The 19,610-nt window shown below is 61.0% G+C and overlaps 3 protein-coding genes across 4 annotated transcripts; 1 reads left to right on the top strand and 2 right to left on the bottom strand.

Annotated features, from left to right (window-relative positions):
• Nucleotides 1–2,645: 2,645 nt before the first annotated feature.
• Nucleotides 2,646–5,459, top strand: LOC120879389 (insulin receptor substrate 1-like). Its single transcript, XM_040262391.1, has 3 exons — nucleotides 2,646–3,297; nucleotides 3,500–4,631; nucleotides 5,050–5,459. The coding sequence occupies exons 1-3, from the start codon at nucleotides 2,894–2,896 to the stop codon at nucleotides 5,107–5,109; spliced, it is 1,596 nt and encodes a 531-aa protein (XP_040118325.1). The 5' UTR covers nucleotides 2,646–2,893; the 3' UTR covers nucleotides 5,110–5,459.
• Nucleotides 5,460–5,602: 143 nt separating this feature from the next.
• SAP25 (Sin3A associated protein 25) lies at nucleotides 5,603–7,971 on the bottom strand. The gene is made up of 6 exons (XM_040262358.1): nucleotides 7,013–7,971; nucleotides 6,694–6,794; nucleotides 6,471–6,577; nucleotides 6,225–6,372; nucleotides 6,051–6,148; nucleotides 5,603–5,970 (listed from the first exon to the last, which is right to left on the bottom strand). The coding sequence occupies exons 1-6, from the start codon at nucleotides 7,156–7,158 to the stop codon at nucleotides 5,677–5,679; spliced, it is 894 nt and encodes a 297-aa protein (XP_040118292.1). The 5' UTR covers nucleotides 7,159–7,971; the 3' UTR covers nucleotides 5,603–5,676.
• Nucleotides 5,603–18,459, bottom strand: LRCH4 (leucine rich repeats and calponin homology domain containing 4). Of its 2 annotated transcripts, XR_005724764.1 has the most exons (23): nucleotides 18,044–18,458; nucleotides 14,487–14,631; nucleotides 14,200–14,326; nucleotides 13,895–14,000; nucleotides 11,903–12,039; nucleotides 11,652–11,767; nucleotides 11,412–11,511; nucleotides 11,103–11,193; nucleotides 10,935–11,011; nucleotides 10,762–10,829; nucleotides 10,561–10,674; nucleotides 10,393–10,461; nucleotides 10,191–10,300; nucleotides 9,968–10,051; nucleotides 9,661–9,746; nucleotides 9,392–9,529; nucleotides 9,221–9,298; nucleotides 7,013–7,969; nucleotides 6,694–6,794; nucleotides 6,471–6,577; nucleotides 6,225–6,372; nucleotides 6,051–6,148; nucleotides 5,603–5,970 (listed from the first exon to the last, which is right to left on the bottom strand). XR_005724764.1 is itself a non-coding variant. In XM_040262311.1 (18 exons), the coding sequence occupies exons 1-18, from the start codon at nucleotides 18,261–18,263 to the stop codon at nucleotides 8,736–8,738; spliced, it is 2,064 nt and encodes a 687-aa protein (XP_040118245.1). In that variant the 5' UTR covers nucleotides 18,264–18,459; the 3' UTR covers nucleotides 8,321–8,735. The 2 variants fall into 2 exon arrangements, 1 of the variants encoding a protein (XP_040118245.1); XM_040262311.1 differs by lacking the exons at nucleotides 5,603–5,970; nucleotides 6,051–6,148; nucleotides 6,225–6,372; ... (1 more) ...; nucleotides 6,694–6,794; nucleotides 7,013–7,969 and adding an exon at nucleotides 8,321–8,933 and having other exon boundaries at nucleotides 18,044–18,459.
• Between the last annotated feature and the right edge of the window lie 1,151 nt (nucleotides 18,460–19,610).

Here is a 19,610-nt window from a genome sequence, read left to right as displayed (position 1 = left end):
GTGACCACGCTCTGCAGGCAACAGCCCCCTGGCTTGACCCCAGCCTTGAGCAGGTCACTGGCAGCTGCCTCTCTGGGTGAGGAAGCGGGAGCCGGTCCCCATGACTTCTGCCAAGCTCTCCGTTCTCGCTATATTGGGGCCTGGGAGCCCTGGCAACGGAGGAGCAAGAACCTGAGGGAGGAGAGGAAGCCGGGAGCCTCAGAGCCCCAGCCTCCTCCCTGTAGGCTCCTCCGTGGTGAGTCTTGCCGAGGCACGTGGAATGTGGGAGTCCATCCCTCAGATGCCCTGCAACTGGCAGTGGGATACACAGGGGGACCCCCTCAGGTTGGGGGAGACATTCTCACCCAGCAGAGCTGAGGTTCTGTTACTTCCTGTGACTGGGGGAAGCCAGACAAGTTACCAGGGTAACCAGCTGAAATAAATCTTGCCTGGGTAGAATCAAGGGCAGTGTTGTTGCCAGGGCAACTGATTAGGTCAGGTGTTTGGCTCGGGGCTTTTCCTGGTACCCAGCAGGGTAGATCACCTGGCATTGATAACCAACCCACTGGACTGTGGTTGCTCACCCAGGGCCCATGCTCCTATCCCTGCTACTTCCTGCTTTGTCTTTACCCAGCATTTAGGGGTTCAGTGACACAAGATGGTCTGGAGCTGGTCTCTGTGACAACGGCTGTGATTGCACAAGTCCTGGGGTGCTGCAAGGTGGACTGGATGGTAGGGAATTAGGACTGGATATGAAGAGACCCTCCCATGCTGCTGCTGCTGCTAAGTCGCCTCCGAAGGCTGGGGTCGTGTCCGACTCTGTGTGACCCCATAGACGGCAGCTCACCAGGCTCCCCCGTCCCTGGGATTCTCCAGGCAAGAACACTGGAGTGGGTTGCCACTTTCTTCTCCAATGCGTGAAAGTGAAGTCACTCAGTCGTGTCCCAACTCTTCGCGACCCCATGGACTGCAGCCCACCAGGCTCCTCGGTCCATGGGATTCTCCAGGCAAGAGTACTAGAGTGGGGTGCCATTGCCTTCTCCAACCCTCCCATGGGGTAGCTTCAAATCAAGGCTGGGAACTAAAGGCTCCAGGCAAGCGCACAGCAGGTACGTGGGCCTGTGAGTGCCCTGCTTCTTGAGGCAGCACCAGGACTAGGAAGCGGAGAGGCCTGCAGGTGTCTTTTGTGTCTCTGCCACTTCACACGTGGCACGTATGTCAAGGCCACACTGGAGGCCTTGACTTCGAACATACTTCAGTTGTGATGTCCACTTCAGGATCTACCAGACCTGCCTCTCCCTAGACAACATCCATCAGAGGTGGAGGCTGCAGCTGGCCCCCATGTACCACCTGAGCTGCAGGTACCACCTCTCTGGCACCTGCAGAGAGGCTGTGCTCACGGGGAGGCACCTGGAGCAGGCTTGGGCATCACCTGCCCACTGGGCAGAGGCCCATCCTCACAACGCCAGGTGGCACTCTATCACACTTTCAACACAACCCTTAAAGATGTTCAAGGATCCTAGCCTCCCTGCACATCACACCATTGTCTTCTGCAGTTCATAGACCAGCCCCTTCCTTCCATGCCTGGGAAGTGGAGGAGCGTGGGTGGGAACCCAGTCCTCCCTGCTCAAGCTTCCTTGGCCCATGGTCTAGCCTGGGGAAAGGAGCCAGGGGGCTTTGCTTCAGTCCTGCTGGTATAACTCCCTCCCCACCCGACGGCACCACGTTTAATAGGGGTTACAGTCACCCTCTTCCTCTCCCAAACCCTCAGCTCCCCTATTTCAGGTAAACAACCTGCCCCAATAGTGATATGGTAAGGTCCTCTAAGACCCCCACCCATGTGTCAGCTGCCAGTTTGTCTCACAGAGTGTGCGCTGACCAGTGCCATCACCTCCAACATGAGCGGGTGTTCCTTGGAAGGATCAGAAGTGGGGTGTCAAAACGTCTGAACTGCAGCCCCATTTCAAACGTCTGGGGATGCGAGGGGCAAAGGGCACCTCCCTCTGCAGCAAGTCTACATAGAGCTTCCAGCTGGCCTGCCAGCCTTCCTTTTGAACAGCGATGGTGGGGAGGGGCCAAGGGCACTAGTGCAGCGAGAGGGAAGGGCCCTGAGAGAGGGTCTCTTCCGCCTTCAGTGACACTTGATTGGGACCCTGATGGGTATGGTCCACACCAGACCAACCCAGAAGTTAACTCCCCCCAAGACACCTGCTATCGGCCCTAACTCTGCAGAGAAACAACCTCTAGCTCCTCTGAAATGCGCATGGCCCAAAGCTCGGCTGCCGTGGCTTCCAGAATTACTTGGGAAGGAAGAGAACAGAGCCATTCATGGGTGGGAAGCGGGGGACCCGGGTGCCTAGAGCCGGAGTCGGGAGCGGCGGGCGCCGCTGTAAGGGTGGCCCGACTCAGCGGTCTGCCCACCCCCGAGGACCCACCAGCGCGTTCACAGCAGACGTGGCTCCCCGCACGCGCGCCTCCCCTCTCTGCCTTCTTGGCAATCAGCTCAGATCACTCCCCGGCTCCTGGGAAAACCCAGCCCCACGGTGTGGGGTGGGGTGAGACAGAGGCCGCCTCTCCTGGACTTTCCGACTCAAACTCCACTCCCACCGCCGGGGCGCGCGAGGGTTAACCTCGCGGGGGTGGGGACTTAGGCGCGATCCCTGTTAGGAGGGAGGGGAGAGGCGGGGAGGCCGTCGGAGCCCTGGGTATCTCAGGCTACCGCGCGCCACTGGGGCACATGCTGCGCGCAGCGAGAGGCCAAACGAAGTCGGGAGCAGGAGACAGACGCGGAGTATCCAGACAGGTCAGGACGCCGCCCCCGGCCCCGAGGACCGCACTCTCTACCCCGCCTCTGCCAGTCCCTTCCCAGCCGTCCCAGCCCCTTGCTCCGGCCCCCTGATTGCTTTGGGCAAGAATGAAGCCCGGAGACCCCACGACGACCCCGGAGGTCCAGTCGGCCGCCGTGGCTCTGGGTCTGCCGCGGCCCTGGGTCTGCCCGGCTGACGTGCGGCTCTGCGGCCACCTGCGGAAGCAGAAGTCCCAGCGCCGCCGCTTTTTTGTGCTCCGCGCCGACCCACCGCGCCTCGAGTGTTACGAAAGCGAGAAGAAGTTCCGCGCCGGCCGAACGCCGCCCAAGTTCAGCGTAAGCCTGGGGGGCGCCTGCACCATCAGCAAGCGCATGGACGCGCGCCAGCGCCACCTGATCGTCCTGTACACGCGCGACCGCAGCCTGGGCGTGGCGGCGGCCAGCGAGGCGGAGCAGCAGGCGTGGTACAGCGCTCTGCTCGAGGCGCGCGCCGCCGCCGGTGAGGCCCCAGCCCCGCGCCGCCGGAGATGCGGCTGGGGGAGTCTGTGTGTGTTGGGGGGGTGGTGGTTTGTGGACTTGGTTTATCCGTAGACTGTCCCTCCCAAGGGTCTCCGAAGTTAAGCCCAAACCTGAAGGGTTTACACCTTCGGGTTTTCATTCCCGCGGGCACAGTGTCTCCAACCTGCCGGCCCGGAGCCCCGGTGACCAGCTCATTGTCTCCTCAGGTCCCAGTTCCCACGAGGACCCCGGGGCCTGGATCCTCGCTCCATTTCAGGACGTCTGGCCTGTGACGCTGCGACCCAAGGGCCTGGGGCGGGCACGAGGCCTGGGCAGCGGCGGCTACTGCCTGTGCCTGGGTTCCGGGGTACTGAGCCTGCTGCGGAAGCCAGGGGGCAGAGGCTCCGGGGCCACCGGGGCATCTCCGCCGCCGGCCCTGCGCCTGTCCCTGCTCAGCGTGCGCCGCTGCGGCCACGCAGACTCTTTCTTCTTCCTGGAGCTTGGCCGCTCGGCACCCACGGGTCCCGGGGAGCTGTGGCTACAGGCGCCCGACGCCGTGGTGGCCCAAAGCATTCACGAGACCGTCCTGGCCGCCATGAAGCGAATCGGGGACAGTGGTGCTGTTGGCAGGGCTGAGCCACTGCCAAGAAAGCCCCCAACGGGAGCCTTCAGACCCTCTGTCCCCCAGTCTTATGAGACCCCAGACTCCGCGGCCCGAACAAGCGAGCTGAACCGTCGGAATGGCCCGAGGGAGACCAGCGAGCAAGCGACCCTCAAGACCCTGGCGAGGCTGGGGGAGGCAGCCTCCAACCCCGCGCGGTTGGAGCGGGGCGGGGGCTACATAACAATGGGAGCCGGGAGTGACTACGAGCCCATGAAGGGCGGCCAAGCCGGCGGCTACGTGGTGATGGAGCCCCCAGGCCTTCCCGCCTCCACCACAGCAGCTCCCCGCCAGCCGCTCCAGGATGGAGGAGGCACTGAATACGTGACCATGAGCTGCTGTGCACCACGGTCCTTTCCTTTCTTGCCTCTTTCCTCCGCGGCCAGGGAGCCTGGACCCGGGCTCCAAGGCGCTCATCTCGGCCTCCGAGACGGCTGGGGACGGGCTGGGGTTCAGTCCTGCTTGCAGCCGCCATCAGAGTTAGCCGGGGAGTACGTATGCATTGAGTATGCGGCCGCGGACTACATAGGAATGGGCACTGCCATCCCCGAGCCCCCCGACCACGGCCTCAACTACGTGGACCTGGATCTGGTTCCTCCCCTGGAGGTGCGAGGCCACGCACCGGGGGCCAGGTCCCGCCCACACAGCTACGCTCGGCTGGAGTTCCAGAACCTCGCGGAGGCCGGGGTGAGGAGACACCCCGCCCCCATCTCCCTGCCAACTCCCATCCCCGCCTCCCCTGGACAGGACACCACTCAGTATAGCTGACAGACGGGAGTGTAGGGAGGAAAAAAAGTGCAAGGTTAAGAATGCCTTCCCACCCCCCCACCCCTTCTCAACCCCAAAGGCCCCTTCCCCATGGCTGAGTGGCTCTAAAGTCCAGATGTGCCCAGGCCGTGTGACCAGCAGAAGCACCGAGCTTCCCCCTAGGACCTGCTGCCCACTCCACTCCTTCCAGTCTTTGGGAGGAGGTTCCCCAAGAACTTGGATTCTTTTAAGGGAGAAAATTCTACAACTCTTCTCCTCTTAAAAAACACCATCACCACCAGAACCCTACACATTTCTAGACCTTCTGAGCCAAAGCCCTGATCCTGTTTCCCCACAGAGTTCCTGCAGCATCACTCCAGACTCTCAAGTCCGCTTAGGTCGCCCACCCTGCCCCTGACGATGACAACATCGGTGATGCGGAAGACATACAGACGTGGCCCTGCCTCCACCCACGGGCAAGTTTCTTGGGTGTCTGCCAAAGTCCTGGGACCCCAGCGCAAGAGGGATGAGAGCACCAGGTATCTTACACTAGTGCCCCCACCGCCCTCTCCCGCCCCGGCTGAAGTGATGACACCCCCTTACTCCCTACTCCCTAGTTTGCTTCTCCCAATGCCAGCTCTGTGCTCAAGACAATCCTCCTTCTTCCAGGCGTGGCAAAGTCTTTGCTTCTAATATATTCAGTCTAGCCTAGAGTAACATACTGTACACTCCCCCTCTTCATTAGAAGTTTCCCTGCTGGGTCAGCCTGGAAAGGTCTTAAGTCCATAGATTCCTCACCTTATGGGGGAATGAGTAACAAGAATCAGAGAGGGGCAGCCAAAGCTGTGGTAGAGGAAGAAACCCCATCCCTGCCTCCGCGCCCCACTGTGCCATTGACCACGAGGAGCCTGTTTGCAAACCAACAGTTTTATTATCAATAGAACCTGCCTGGGGAAGTAAAGGACCCATTCTGTCCCTGGAGGAGCTATGGACCTTGGGCATCTGGGGTCCCAGGGAGAGATGGTTCCCCGCAGTGAGAACAGCCTGGGCCACCACTGGCAGCTGGGTGATCAGAGGCAGGGGCTGGAGGGCCAGAAGGGAGCCTGGGAGCCCCTGAGGAGCTGGGTCTTGGTGCCCCCTGGCTCATCTGCAGGAGGCCAGTGAGGGCGATCAGCTCTGGCCCACTGAGCCAGGTAGTGGAGCAGCCTGAAGATGGAATGGGGAGGAGCCAGGGGGACATGATCGGGCGTGGCAGCAGCAGCTTCAGAGAGCCCATCACCTGAGGAGAGAGGAGGACAGTGGCTCCCTGCAAGCCCTGCCTGAAGGCTGGGGTGAGGCCGAGGCAGGAGGAGCACTCACCTGCTGAGGGACCTCAGACAGGTACAGGGGAACACGCTGCCCACGGGGCAGCAGAGGGTCCAAAAAGAAGACGTCTTCAGAGCACATCACCGGGAACCCTGGGGAGGAGAAGCTGCTGGGGTGACAAGCTCTGCACTGGTTCTCTGCAGAGTCTGAGAGGACCAAGGGCAGTACCTGCAGCCCTGGACACTTGCTCTTCACTCCGATGTCCTGCTAGACTGGGCCTGAGGCCCCTGCATGAGGCTGCTTGGTACAGAGGCCAGAATGAGGGATGGTACAAGGTCCGGCCTGAGAAGGAGACGCCAGACCCACAGCTGGGTCCCTGTAGAGGGAGGGACAGGAAAGATTGCTGGAGCTTCAGCCCCTCCCAAGGCATCCCTGTCCCACCCGAGATCGGTGCCACAGGCACCCCCAACTCACCCACACCAGCCGACGTCCTGCTGTAGCCTCATAGTTGGGGTCCCAGGGCGCTAGCAGGGTCATCTTTGATGGTGTCACCTCCCAAGTTCTCTGAGGGGAGAAAGGAACTGGGGGGGAAGGGGTAGGCAGGGAGAGAGAGAGTACGGGACTTGAGGAGCTTAAAACAGGCTCAGGAATCAGTAAAAGGGTCCTGGGGGTAAAGATGGCAGGACCCTGTACCTACCTGGAGTTCCCAGGGAATGCTTGGCAACCAGGCCTGGGGGCAGCCGAGGCCGCAGCTGCTCTTTCCGAGTCCAGGAAAGCCTTCGAGGCCAGGGCTGAGGGCTGGGGGCACAGAGTGAGGGGTATTGAGATGCTCCGGTCACAGCCTCCCCCAGTCACCTCCTCCACGCCAAGTCTGAATATCTCCAAGGCAGAGACGAGGGTGCCCGGTGTGGGGATTCGGATCATACCCATTATTGAGTAGGGACAACTGAGATTTCTGCACACTGTGGGCCCCTTTCGGGTTCCCCCCAAGTGCCGTCGGCGGCCGAGCCCCTCACCTGCCCTGTGCGGCTGTTCCTTGTTCCCCCAGGGCGTTCTCTCTGGAGTCCCAGGCCTGGGAGAGGCCGCTGCCCGCTGAGGGGCGTTGTTCCCTGGGCGCCTGCTCTTCGCCGGCGCCCCGCCGCCGGGGGGTCCAGGGCAGCATGTCGAGTCGGGAAGGCGGGCAGGGCCACACCTCGGCGCTCGCGCAGCCCGCCTGGCCCCTCTCGGTCCCTCCACCGGCGCGGCCTCCCTCAGAGACCTGTGCTGCCACGCGCGCGTGCCCGCGAGCTTGGGTTGCGGCCCACCTCGCCGGGCCTCGCGATGCCTCGTGACGCGGGCGCCCAGCGCGTTTCCGGGACACGTGGCGCGCGGACCCGCCGGATTCCCGCGAGCGCCCCCTGGCGGCGGGGTGGCAGGGCCGCGCGCGAGGGCGAAGCCTGGGAGAGAACCGCAGCGCCGGAAGTGGACGCAGAGGCCACCGGATGTGGACGTGAGGAGGGGGCACCCGCTCCCCCCACGCACTGCTCTTGTCCGCGCGCGCGCGCGCACACACACAGAGACACACACACCCACACACCCACACACACACTCCTGAGGGATGACCTAGAGGGCTTCCGGCTTCTCTTTATTGCACTTGACACAACACCCAGCTCCCCGTCTTCCGTCCCAGACCCTTGGCCGCACCCAGAGGCGGCAGCGCGCCTTGCGGGGCCGGCCTGCTTCCAACTTCCTGGGCAGAGGTGCCCGAGGCATAGGGCCAGGCCCGAGGCCGCCCTCACCAGTCCTCGCTAGAGAGCGGAGCCCAGACGCCGCTGTCTTCGGTTCCTGGGGCCCCCGCCGGGTTGGGCCCTTGCACCCCGACCTCAACCCTAAGGCCGTTCCAGCAGGGCATGGATGAGAGCAGCGACGTAGGGGAGGCCCCTTCCTAGGGCCCCCTCCTCTTCCAGGATGTGGTGGGGCTGGCACAGGGACTCCTGGGGGAAGGGGCCCGGGTTAGGTTCCCCTTGTCACCTCCTCCTCTCGGCTGTGGGGTAGGAGACACCCTAAAGGAGCCTGGACCAAGAGGGTTGACGGGATGTAGCAGGCAAAGGTCAAGGGCACCCTGGACATGGCCTGGGGACTACTGAGATGCAAGGAAGCTGCCAGAGGGTAACAGAAGGGAGATGACACAGCGGGCTGAGGCTTAGAGGGGAGGACAGACCTGCCACTTTCAGAGGAAAATGCTGGAGTAGGCGGGCTGGCACATAGAGCCCAGGGGACACGGCTGGGGGTGGGCCCAGCACAGCAGGAGCAGATGCACGCACACATACAAACACACAGGCGGCCACGATCTGTACAATTTATACACGAGACAGGGACCCAGCCTGGGCCCCTGCATCCCCTACAAATATAGAGTTCTCTCTACAAAATATAGATAATTTAGCCCCCTATAGCAGCGGGGGGTGGGGGGTGCAAGAAGGAAGGTTAAGATCCACCCTCTGGGGAAGCAGGGAGAGGACTTGAAGGCACCATCAGCACGCAGGGGGCGGGGCAGGAGGAGGGGCTACCGGAGGGGACCAGAGGCTGGGGGCCCAGGGTCTGGGGCTACCAGAGTGGGGCCTCTGAAGTCAGTGTGTATGAGGGGTGGGGTTCACTAGTGTCTTTGGTAGGGGCTGAAGGCACCACTGGTGGGGAGGGGGTTGCACAGGAGTCTTATAAATAGAAAGAGGGCAGGGTCAGGGGGAGGGGTGGCTTCAGGTCCTAGGAACCCAGGAGCCGAGTGTAGACGACACAGAGCAGCAGCATGAGGACCACGTAGAAGAGGATGAAGCCGCCCAGACCAGAGGGGGGCCAGGGGGGTGGGGGGGCCCTGCCCCCCACCCGCTTCACAACCTCCAGGGTGGTCCACAGCCCCTGGGCGGTGCCCTGGAGGAGATCTGAGGGCGAGCACAGGTCAGCCTGGGAAGGGAGAGTAGGACAGATGGACAAGACAAAGGACACACGTCAAGAGCAGCAGCAAGACCATCCTCCCACCCCTGCCCTCACGTGCAGGGCCAGAGCCACGCCAACATGCAGGGTGCGGGAAGGGAGGCATGCAGGGGACACGCAGGACGGGCTGGTGGCTGTGCTTCCTTCTGGGGAGCAGAGACCCCCGTGAGCATCCATGCAGAGGGCCCCGCTGAGCCCAGGACACTGCACCCTTTATAGGAGAGACCAGCCCTGTGCCCGAGAGCACACACCCATACCTCAGGTACCCCCATTTTTCGACAGGCTTCTAAGAAACTCTCCACGTTCTTCCGAGACTTGAGGGCACTGAGTTTTGGCTGAGGGTGGGTAAGAAAGGAAAGAGGGAGTAAGAGAGAAGCCCCAGGAGTTCCTGCCCCAACCCCTACTTCCTGCCCTGGGCGCCAACTGACCACAGCAGGTGAGGGCACATGAATGAAGGGCACACAGCGGGGCCGCAGCTGGTTGGCCAGCTGACAGAGGATGACCCCGTTGGCCAGAGCCTCAGCCAGGTCATCAGGCAGGGGCCGCTGCAGCTGGCACTCAAGCACCTGGGTGATGGGAAGGAGGGGGAGAGGTCAGAGTCTTCAGAGGAAGTACCAGGCTGGGCAAGGAGGAGGCTGAGGGAAACCAGGAAACTCAGGGGCCCACGTGGAACCCACACTAGTCCCACCTCTCATACCTGGCGCAGCTGAGCCATCACCTCCTTTTCGTCCAAAAGCTGGGGGGATCGCCGAGGTCTCAAGACAGTGTCTGGTGAGGAAGGGCCTGGAGGAAAGGGGGGTGTGGGGCTGTCTCCACTGCCCACCGTGGACTTTGCAGCCGGGTCGCAGTGTCTGGTACCCACATCTCCTGCCTCTGTGCTTGTGGAATTTTCCACACAAAGGGACAATTGACCAGAGAACTTCTAGGCCACAAGGGATGACCCCAGCCCGGAGCTTAGTGCTGGATTAGTACTGGGTTAGTACTGGGGAAGGAGCAAGACCCACCTGAGCTGCTCTGAGAGGAAGAACGGAAGAGGAAGCTGTTTGGTCTCTGAATGGAGCTGAGCGGCCGGGGAGCAGGTGCGGTCGCTGGGGGCCGGAGCCAGGGGACAGGGACAGGGCAGAGAAACACCTTCTCAGTGTCCTACCCCTCCCTTGGGCTGCCAGGCCTCACCCTGCTCCCCCACCTACACAGGCCCCCATCCTCCACCCAAAGTCCCCCTGCCACCTGGTCCAGATGGAAGCGGGGGCTCCTGGGAGGTGGAGGCAGGGGCAGGGGTGGGGGCTCCCTGCCCAGCTGACGCTCCCAGCTGAGTGGTGTTGGACCTGGACGTGCCACTGAGGAGACAGAAGGGGAATCAGAGGGGTGGTCGGGGCAAGGGTGTGTGCGCAGGGTGGGGACTGAGAGACGTGGAGTCCAGGACACATACTTGTAGGTGGCCTGAGTGGACGAGGTACCGGGACCCCCGCCAGCAGCCCTGACCCCCAGCTTCAGAAAACTGGAAAAGGAAGGAGACATGGGGTCAGCAGTGCCCGGCAGGGCTCCGCCACCCACCAAGAGGCAGAGAAGCACGTGGGGGCTCCCGGCCAGCGCGCACCTGTCCTTCCGGGGGGGCCCCCACACGGCGCTCTGCTGCTGCCGCCGCTCTCGCTCCTGCCACAGCTGCAAGGTGTCGGGGCGCCGCCGCTCCTCCCCTGCCGGCTCCTCCCGCCTGAGGGCAGAGGGACAGAGGCAGCGCTGGGGAGGGGAGCGGAGGCACGTGTGGCGGGAGGGGCGCCGCCTCGGAGGCTCCGGGTACCTGCTGCGTGGCGCCTTCTCCGTGTCTCCCGCCGCAGGGCTCGACTCCAACTCCCGTGGCTGTGGTTCCTGAAGACAGGACAGCAGAGGGCCTGAGGGGGTCCCGAGCCTACCCTGGCTCGCTCCCGCCGGCTCTCTCACGGTAGATGGACACGGGATGCGGCGGCCCCTCACCTCGCTGGTACCGCGCTCCTCATCCTCCCCAGGCACGTGGCTGTCGATGAAGTCGATCTGCTCAGGGTCTCCTTCCGCTAGAGAGAGCAGGGCGTGTCAGTGAGCGGAGGGAGGCACAAAGAGCCTCGTCCACACCCCCAGCCCACAGCCCATGACCCCACTGCTCACCAGAGCCATCCTCCCTTCGCTCCCTTGGCCCCCGAGGCTCCCGGGCCAGCTCTGAGATCCGGAAGGACAACTCGGAGAACTCATCCGTTGACTGGAAATGCAGAAAGGCAGAGATGGGAGATCGACCCTCCAGAGTCTGGGCCCGTGGTGAACCAGCCCTTCCCTGAGGTATATGGATGAGGGACTGAAAAAGACGGCTCCAGCCACCCTCATCACTCTGAGCTTTTGAGGCAGAAGACGAAAGTTTCTAGCTCAGAGGTTCTCCCCGAGGCCGAGATCCCCTGTGTCCCATGGGAAGGAGGCCGTTACCTCATTTCCAGACCACCTCTTGCTGCCACTGTCAACGCTGTGGAAGCCCGAGTCCAGCCCGCCATCGTACCGACGTCCCGGAAACAAGTCCTCGGCAGGGCTGGGGCCAGCCAGGGAGAGCCAGTCAGCCCCGTTCTGGGTGGCCACCCCCTCATCCACCCTCTGGAAACCACGGGGTCCCTGGCGCTGGAGAGGGGTTTAAGTATCCAGGGGCTTCCTTCCTTCCCATGTGGAACTTACCATGGGCTGAAACTTGGGGGGCGGGAAGGAGCAAGGTCTCCCAGTGCAGACCCGCCGCGCCGCCCAGCCTCTGTCGACAAATACTTGAAGATGTGAAGTTTCCCCTTCAGGCAGATCTGGGTGTGGAGACGCATAGTGAGGGGAAGGGGGGGACCCCCGGATCCTGCTTGAGTACCAAAGGGACCCACACCCCCAACTCCTGCCCACTCTCGGCCAGCCCTGCGCCCCCTCCCACCCCTACCCCCACTCACCTGGGCAGGTGGGCTCTGCAGGGGGTTGCTGTCCAACAGAATGACCTGCAGGTGCCTGAGGCGGCAGAAGGAGACCGGGATGCGGGAGACACGGTTACAGGAGAAATCCAGGCGGACAAGAGGAAGGTCCCCCAGCTCTGGGGGTGGGTGAGGGAGAAGTCAGGAGCATGCTCGGGGGCAGGGCCTTGTGCTCACTTCCTCTGCCCCCCGCTGGCATGTCACCTCTCCAGCAGCCCCTCTGCCCTGGTGGGTGGAGGACGCTCCCCAGGAACCACCGCCCTGCTCCTCCGCCCACTCAAACTGACTTCAGCTGCTGCCCATCCGCTTCTCCTCCCTGCCCACTCCACCCCACTGCCGCTTCCTCCTTCTCAAGTGTCCATCACAGGGCCCAAATCAAACTGTGACACCTTGTTGCTCAAAAGCCTTCCAGGACTTGCAGCCAGGGCTGCTGCAGGTGAGCGGGCGGTGTCCTGCACAAAGGCACGGCAAGAGGGAGCTGCAACCCCCAGGCACTCTACTAGTCAAGCCCCGGCCCACCCGGCAGGAGAATGGCACCCTTCTCCACTTCTCAGAGAGGCCCCCTGGATTAGTGACGAGCCGAGGCATGGATGAAAATCGCTGCTCTCTGGTCAAGCAGCATTCCCTGGTTAAGGAGTTCATGACCTGGCTCTGCCCACATTCTCCACCTCGCTTCCCACCCTCACACCACATCAGACCGCCCTCCAGCCCCTTGGCTCTGGCCTCCCCACATGCTGTCTGCTCAGCTAGGAGAGCCCCAGCTTTCTATCCATGCATCTTTCCAGGTTCAGCTTAGGTGTCACTTCTCTGAAATCCTTCCAGACACTAGGCTGGAATTTATTGCTCTTTCCTCTGTTTCCCCGGGGCATTTTGCTGGGGTCTCTTATGGCCCAGAGAGAGCCCTGATCCAATGCTTATTTGTACCCCTACCATCTTAGAAGAAGGATGGGAGGAGCCCAAACAGGTAACCACCTGACTCCCCTTGCCTGCTCTTCAAAAACACAGGTAGCATAGCCGTAGTCCTTCCCACCAGTCCTGGCTTGCCTTCCTAACCATTCCGTGCTGGACCTCCCTGCTCTACACATAGGGGTGCATCTGCCTGGGCTGCAGAAGGATGGGGAACTCTCCTTCAAAGGTCAACTCCCACTGTGCCTCGGGCCCGAGGTCTTCCCCAGGGTCCCAGGCAGAGCCACATGGCTCCCTCCAGCTTCTATGGCTTTCAGTTTCCTGTCCTAGCACCTCCCTCTGCTTGTCTCTCCCCATTAAGCCATTAAATCTTCAGAGCTGGCCCCAGAACTGAGTGACATCACTCACATCTACCTAGTCCCCACCTAAAACACAGGAAACACACACACACAAAGCTGAATAAAGGAAGGTATGCCTGCTTTGGAGCAGAGGCTATCAAGTGTCAGGGTGCATCACAATTAGCTCATTAAATGGACTTGCTTGGGCTCCAGCACGCTGGTTCAGAACCTCTGAAGCAGCACGGGGCCTCACCGGACTCAGGTTTTGAGAGCTTCATCTGCGCTAAGTGGTGTGACACTGGGTGACCTCGAAGGCCCTTTCTGACCGTGAAATTCTACAGGGTGCCTGCCAATGCGCTCACCTACTGCCCTTGCTGTACCTTCCCCCACATCAGTCAAGTACAGCTAATAACCCCTGCCTTGCTGGCTTCAGAGGGGTGCTGGTCAAGAGCGAGGAAAATAATTTACAGTGCATTTCATACATGGCAAAACCCTGGATGACTAAGGTATCATTATTCAAGGTAGATATACACACACACACCCCTGGCAACCCTGGGCGACTAAGGCATTATTCAAGGTAGACACACACACATACACCCTGACACCCTGGGTGACTAAGTTATTATTCAAGGTAGACACACACAGACACCCTGACACCCTCTAGGTCAGGCATTATTCAAGGTAGACACACACGCACACCCGACACCCTCTAAGTCTTCCTTTTCCTCACCATCAGGCAGGGTACTGAGCTGGTTCCTCCGAACGTTGAGATCCCGCAGGGTAGGGAGGCTGCACAGCTCCGTGGGGAGTGACTGCAGCTCATTGCTGCTCACATCCTGGAATGAGGAAAGACAAGGAAAGACGCGGGGAAAGCGCATCAGACCCGGAGCATCAGAAACTGCCTCCTGGACCAGGCTTCTTCCTTTGGTCTCATCCTTTCCCCTAGGGCGCATCCTGCCTTTCCCTGCCCTCCTGCCAAAAGTCCCTAGTGCCTGGTTCGGCCATCCCCCTAGTCCCCCTGCTCCCCATCCTCACGAGCTGTCGCAGGCTCCCCAGGGCACTGATGTCGGGAGGCAGGGCTCCCAGTTTGTTGTTGCTGACAATGAGCACTCGCAGGGGCAGCTGACAGATGTAGGGCGGCAGCGATGACAGCTGGTTTCGGCTGCAGGAGGGAGAAAGGCAGTGGGTTCTCCCTCCAGGCAGGAACTCTCCCGTGTTGCCCTACTTTCTGGGTCACGGGGAGGGTCACTCAGGGTGCCATGCACTGGTATTTGGGGCTGAGAAGGACACCCCCCTACCCTCCTGTGGCCCTGCCTCCCTACCTGAGGTTGAGGTAGGTGAGAGCAGTGAGATTCCCTAAGGCTGGGTTCAGGCATCTCAGACAATTGTGGTACAGGCTCAGGCCCTCCAGGGACACCAGCTGGCAGGCCGCCTCTGGCACCTCGGGGAACCGGTTCCGGGACAGGTCTAGGGGAAACAAGTGTCAGGGGGGAGCTTGCAAAGGCCCAGTACTGGACAGGAGGATCCTGAACTTCCCCAGAGCCAGTTGCCCAGCCCTCTATCTCCCTAGCTGACCTAAAGAATCAGACCTATAAACCTGGACTCCCTAGAGTTTAAGAAGAAAGACTTCGTAACCTGGAGCACACTCCAGGTATGACCAGAAGGGCAAAGGCAAGACTGGGCTGGAGAAGCCTAGACTTGGGTGGGGGGAGGGCGAGCCACAAACACTGTCTTCAGACACACAAACGCAGGGCTATTCTACAAGAGTGGTTAGATTCTCTGCCTCCTGTGGTCCCTGTTGTCCTGTAATGCCTGAGGAGGTAGAAGGCAAAGGTCATAGGAGAAGGTTGATGCACCAAAGGAACTAGCAAGGTGATGGGCTGGGAGGTCCAAGGTAAGACTATGAACCACCCCCGAGGGAGATGACCAGGAAGGCTCCTCCCTCCTAAGGGCTCCGTCTCCCACCCTCAACCTATCTTCAACCTAGGGGGAAAACCAGGGGTCATTAGAGCCTAGTCTAGAGACCAGCCCCTGGCATCACCAAGCCAGGCCCATGGGACTATGAAGCTACAGATTCCAAGGACCTGAGGGAAAGACAAGTGGACCAAGCCGGAGGTGGGAACTGGAGTCCCAGGCAAGGACTGGGCTCCTTCCTACCCTCTTCCACTCCCAACAGCCTGCCTCTACATCCTCTCTCACTTTTACCCAGACTTCAGACCAGCGCCTGTGTCTTGGGCATGGGCAAAGCGTGGAGAGGGCGGAAAGGAGGGGAGAGTCTGTTGCCATCCTTTTATCTCAACCAGTGACTTGCTAGACCAGGGCAGGGTTCCCGCCAGGCTGGAGGCATTCACTGCTCAGATCTCTGCAGCCGGGTTTCTGCTTTCTCTGCTCAGCCCGTATTGGGAGAGGCCCAGAGCCTGCTGGGAGAACTTCCAGGCCATGGAGCTTGGGTGAGCTTCTTAGAGGGCCCTCTCCAGGGAAGGGCAAGCAAAAGCCGAGGGGAGAGGAAGCTGGGGTTATCCCCCAAGGAGGTGAGTCTTGTGACAGGAAATGAAGCAGAAACAATCTGTCGGCTTCTGTCTCTGGTGGGCCCTGTGTTTACCAGGGTGGATGACAGCCTGACGCCCCAGGAACCCCCTCTGCTCCCAGCCCTGCTGTGCAAGAAAGAGGACCTGTCACAGGAGAAGACAGTTCCAGGGAGGCTGGGAGGGTCAGATGCATCCGGCCGCCCCGCCCCTCCACCTGCCCGCTTTCTCTCGTGTGCGCTGCAGGGGCCTGTGGGAGAAGGGGTGGGAGCAGGTTCTGCTGGGGCGCACAGGGGGCAAAAGCTCAGAGCGGAAGGGAGCAGGGCTGGAGGGGGCCGGGCCTAGGCGGCACAGGATGTGGTCTGTGAGAGAACGAGCTGCACTTCTCTTTTGTGAGCTCATCCCTTCCCCCACCTCAGGATTCATCTTGCTATCAGGGCCCCAGGAACAAGTCCAAGGGACATCAGGGACCTGGGCCACGGGACAGCGTGTGCAAGGAACACGCTGGTTCAGAAAGAGCTGGGGAAACAGGAGGAGAGCTTCCACATGATTGGGGTGGCAGTGCTGGAAGCCTTTAGTCTGTCAGGGTTGAAGGGCAAGGAGGTGTGGAGAGCAGCGTAAGGGCAACACTGACTGGCTTCCTGTCACTTCCCCTTTCCCACCCCAAGTTACAGGCACCCTGCGTGGGGAGAGGGGCCAGAGGAGAGAGCCCGGGATGAGAGGCCCACCTGGCCTAGAACTCGGGCCCTGAAAGGACTGAGGGCTCCTGTTGGAGAGCAGGGCAGAGAGGGGTTCACAGGAAGCTGGGACTGTCCCAGGAGAACAGGCTGCACCCTGAGCTGGGCTGCACCCTGAGCCGGAATGCTGGGGAGGAGGCGGGAGGGGGTGGGAGCTGGGAGGGGCCCCGGAGTTCTTGGGAGTTTTCCCCAGGAGTCCACTCTCACAGACAGAGCCCTAAGGAAGTAAAGAATAACATTTGGTCTTTGTCAAAAAACAAGCAAGGGGGAGGGGAAAGGGAACAGACGGGGAGGGGAAAGGGAACAGACGGCGAGTGTCACACAGCTGCTGAGGTCAATCTGGAGCTGGGGGGTTAGGCGGCTGGGGGAGACTGAGAGGGGAATGGCTCCCGGGTTCCCTGAACTCACTCACCGCAGAGCCGGCCAGTGAGTTTACCTAGCAACCCAAGACAAGCGGAGTGCTTTCAACTGGTTCTCTCCAGCTAGTCGAGGAAAGACTGGGGTGTTTGCAAGTGAGCAGGCACCTGCTAGGCGGGGAATGCAGTCCCAGGGCAGTGTCATCAGGGGGTCACTCATCCAGCCTCAAGTCCCACCCTGGGCTCCGCTGGGGTGGGGCTTTGGGAATGCGATCCTCCGCCCCTCTCCCAATCCCCACCCCCCCAGCTGCCAGCCCAAGGTCAGCGCTGGCCTTCTGAGCAGCTGAGGCCTGACTCACCTGTCACCGTGGAGTCCCCTACACCCTACCATCAACAGACACCAGGGTGGAGGGCGCATGATAAGAGGGATCCTAGGGGTTGGGGAGTGGGAAGGGCAGTGGGGACCTTCTCTAGCTAAGATTTTCTTCCTTTCAGCAACTGCCTCAAGTCCCTCCCCCCTGGGGAAAAGCAGAAACTGAAATGGGAATTCTAGGGTCTCTATGAGATCACAGGCTCCACAGTGACCTCACACACTCAAGAAGGAGGAGGAGTCTCAGATAAAGGGGTTAGGATAATGGGAGGAAGAACTCGCGCAGAAAAGAGTCGGGGGAGGTGGGAGATTTGCTTCTTTTCCAGAGGCTGGCTGGGTGAAGAGTGGGGAAAGGCAGCAGCCTCAGGGGGCGGGACTACCAGGCGAAGGACACAAACTTGGGGTTGTCAGGGGCAAATCTATGATAAGCGGGGGCCTGGGGCTGCTCGTATCTCGGTGGAACAGGGGAAAGAGTTGGAAACGAAGTGAGGAAAGAGAAAAGAGTCATGGGGGGGGTGGGCTTTCGGGGGCTGCTTTATGGAATGATCAGAACTAAAGTTGAAGAGATCACGCAAATAAGCCAACCAGGTGAGGGGCGGGACCATTCTACAGGTGCGCAGATATGCAAATAAAGAGCAGCAGAGGGCGGGTTGGGGGGGCTGTCACGACGCTCGGCCAGGGACTCAGGGTGTTCAGCAAGGGCTCATTGTCTAGTAGTTCTTAAAGTGGGGAGGGGGCTGGTGGCGGACTTATGCAAATCCACAGAATCCAGAACTCGGATGGCCAGGTGATGGGGCGGGCCTAACGCCCCGGCCCCGGGAGAAACAAGCGAGGGGCGGGACTATGCAAACGAGGGTCCCGGCCGGGCTCGGGGCCTGGTTGCACACTCACCAGCCTGGGTGATGTCTGACAGGTCGTAGCTGCGAGCCGCGCCCCGGGGGAAGTGCTTCAAACGCCGGTTAGACAGGTTCAGGGTCCCGGTGGCCACGGCCTCCTCTAGGGCCCGCTCTGCACTGCGGCTCCCGGGCAGACCTGGAGACCCTGGGACGGAGGTCGTGGCCGCCGCCTCCTCACCCCCGGCGGTGAGTGGGGCCGCCACCGCCGCCGCCATCCGCTCCCGGCGGCTCCCGCTGCCTGACTGACGGGGACCGGCCGTCCCTCCTTGCCCCTCCCCCTCCTCGGAGCCGCCGTAGTCGCTTCCCGGGGGGAGGGAGCGGGCTCAGGGACCCGGCGGGCCAATCCGGACCCCGAGACGCGTCGGAAGTGGCTAATCAGAACCCACCGGGAGGGGTGAAGACTCCTGCACTGAGTGAGGCGAGAAGAAGGGAGGGGGACGAGATTAGAGCGCTCGCCAACGGCCGAGGTTCCAGGCCGGCCCGCCCCGCGCAGCCGCACCCAATCACAAATCTCAGGAGTGGGGATGGAGCCAATCAGGAGGCGGAGAAGCCCGGGGCTCCACTCTGCGGGGATGGAGGCCGAGAAAAGCAAACCCTGAGCCTCGTCCAACGAGAACCAATCGCAAGCCAGATACAGGCGAGTGACTGTCAAGAAGGCCAATTAGATCCTCCCAAGGGAATCTGGCCCGGCCTCTTCTCTGAGGGACAACTCTACCTACCAATAGTATGGGCGAGAAGACAGCCCCCTTCGCTAAGGAGGAGGCGGGTGAACTAGAACTTTTTGAGACTGAGATAAAAGAATGCGAGCGCAGCGCGCTCGGCCGGCTGCAAGCGGTTGCAAGGGCTGAAGTTATTGTGTGCAAGTTGGACTTGTGAACAAGCGAGCTCAAAGCTTTGAGGACCGTGGGGACTAGGGGGAGCGGGAGGCACGGTGATGATGCCTGAGGCCAGTGTACGGAGGGGTCGTTGCCGCAGAAGGGATTGTGCATGCCATTCCAGCTGCGAAGGCTGAGGGCCCCCCGACAATCTGGAGTCCGAGCCGACCAATGGCTTCCTAGGAGCTGGAGATGCCCAGCTCAACTCCTGGAGGAAGGGTTAAGGAGGACCCGTAAAGCCTCAAAAATACGCCCGGGCTATCCCGCTGCCCAAAGTAGCGTGCCTGGCTGGGCAGAAATTGTGATGCTCAAACTTGCGGGATTAGTCTAGAAGGGACCACCCTCACCTAGAAGAAGTCCTCCGTTTTACAAACGAGGAAATAAACGGAGGGAAGTTGATGAGCTGTCAAGAGGAAACAGCAAGTTACCTCCCTGCATCAGCTTTTGCGTTCGGCTTTTTTTCTGTTCGCACTCTTCTTTGGCTTCCAAGGTGAAACGGAGTGGATAAAGAGGACCCAGATGTAAGAGGAAGCTGCCTATACTTGTTCCGTTTGCTGAGAGATCTTAACATCCTGTTAGGTGGCATAAGGACCTAGTATAATCCACTTAATTGGTTAACAGTTGCCTGGCCACAAGTAGCTGAAGAATCTCTCCCATAAGTCACAGCTCAGATGTTGACATTCCGAG

The sequence above is a fragment of the Oryx dammah genome, unplaced genomic scaffold (assembly GCF_014754425.2).
Source record: "Oryx dammah isolate SB20612 unplaced genomic scaffold, SCBI_Odam_1.1 HiC_scaffold_2, whole genome shotgun sequence".
In the NCBI taxonomy this organism is placed as follows: Eukaryota; Metazoa; Chordata; class Mammalia; order Artiodactyla; family Bovidae; genus Oryx; species Oryx dammah.
This window is presented reverse-complemented; position numbering and strand designations above follow the sequence as displayed.

What these genes read in the sequence shown, in the direction of transcription:
- LOC120879389 (XM_040262391.1), top strand. Translation starts at nt 2,894, where the DNA reads ATGAAGCCCGGAGACCCCACGACGACCCCGGAGGTCCAGTCGGCCGCC. An exon ending in GCCGCCGGTGAGGCCCCAGC is followed by an intron (nt 3,298 to 3,499) that starts CCCGCGCCGCCG and finishes TGACCAGCTCAT; the next exon opens with TGTCTCCTCAGGTCCCAGTT. An exon ending in AGAACCTCGCGGAGGCCGGG is followed by an intron (nt 4,632 to 5,049) that starts GTGAGGAGACAC and finishes GTTTCCCCACAG; the next exon opens with AGTTCCTGCAGCATCACTCC.
- LRCH4 (XM_040262311.1), bottom strand. Translation starts at nt 18,263, where the DNA reads ATGGCGGCGGCGGTGGCGGCCCCACTCACCGCCGGGGGTGAGGAGGCG. An exon ending in CCCCCAAGTTTCAGCCCATG is followed by an intron (nt 11,512 to 11,651) that starts GTAAGTTCCACA and finishes GGCTGGCCCCAG; the next exon opens with CCCTGCCGAGGACTTGTTTC. An exon ending in TTCCTCTCAGAGCAGCTCAG is followed by an intron (nt 9,747 to 9,967) that starts GTGGGTCTTGCT and finishes CCTTTCCTCCAG; the next exon opens with GCCCTTCCTCACCAGACACT.
- SAP25 (XM_040262358.1), bottom strand. Translation starts at nt 7,158, where the DNA reads ATGCTGCCCTGGACCCCCCGGCGGCGGGGCGCCGGCGAAGAGCAGGCG. An exon ending in CAGGACGTCGGCTGGTGTGG is followed by an intron (nt 6,373 to 6,470) that starts GTGAGTTGGGGG and finishes CTCCCTCTACAG; the next exon opens with GGACCCAGCTGTGGGTCTGG. An exon ending in GCAAGTGTCCAGGGCTGCAG is followed by an intron (nt 6,149 to 6,224) that starts GTACTGCCCTTG and finishes TCTCCTCCCCAG; the next exon opens with GGTTCCCGGTGATGTGCTCT.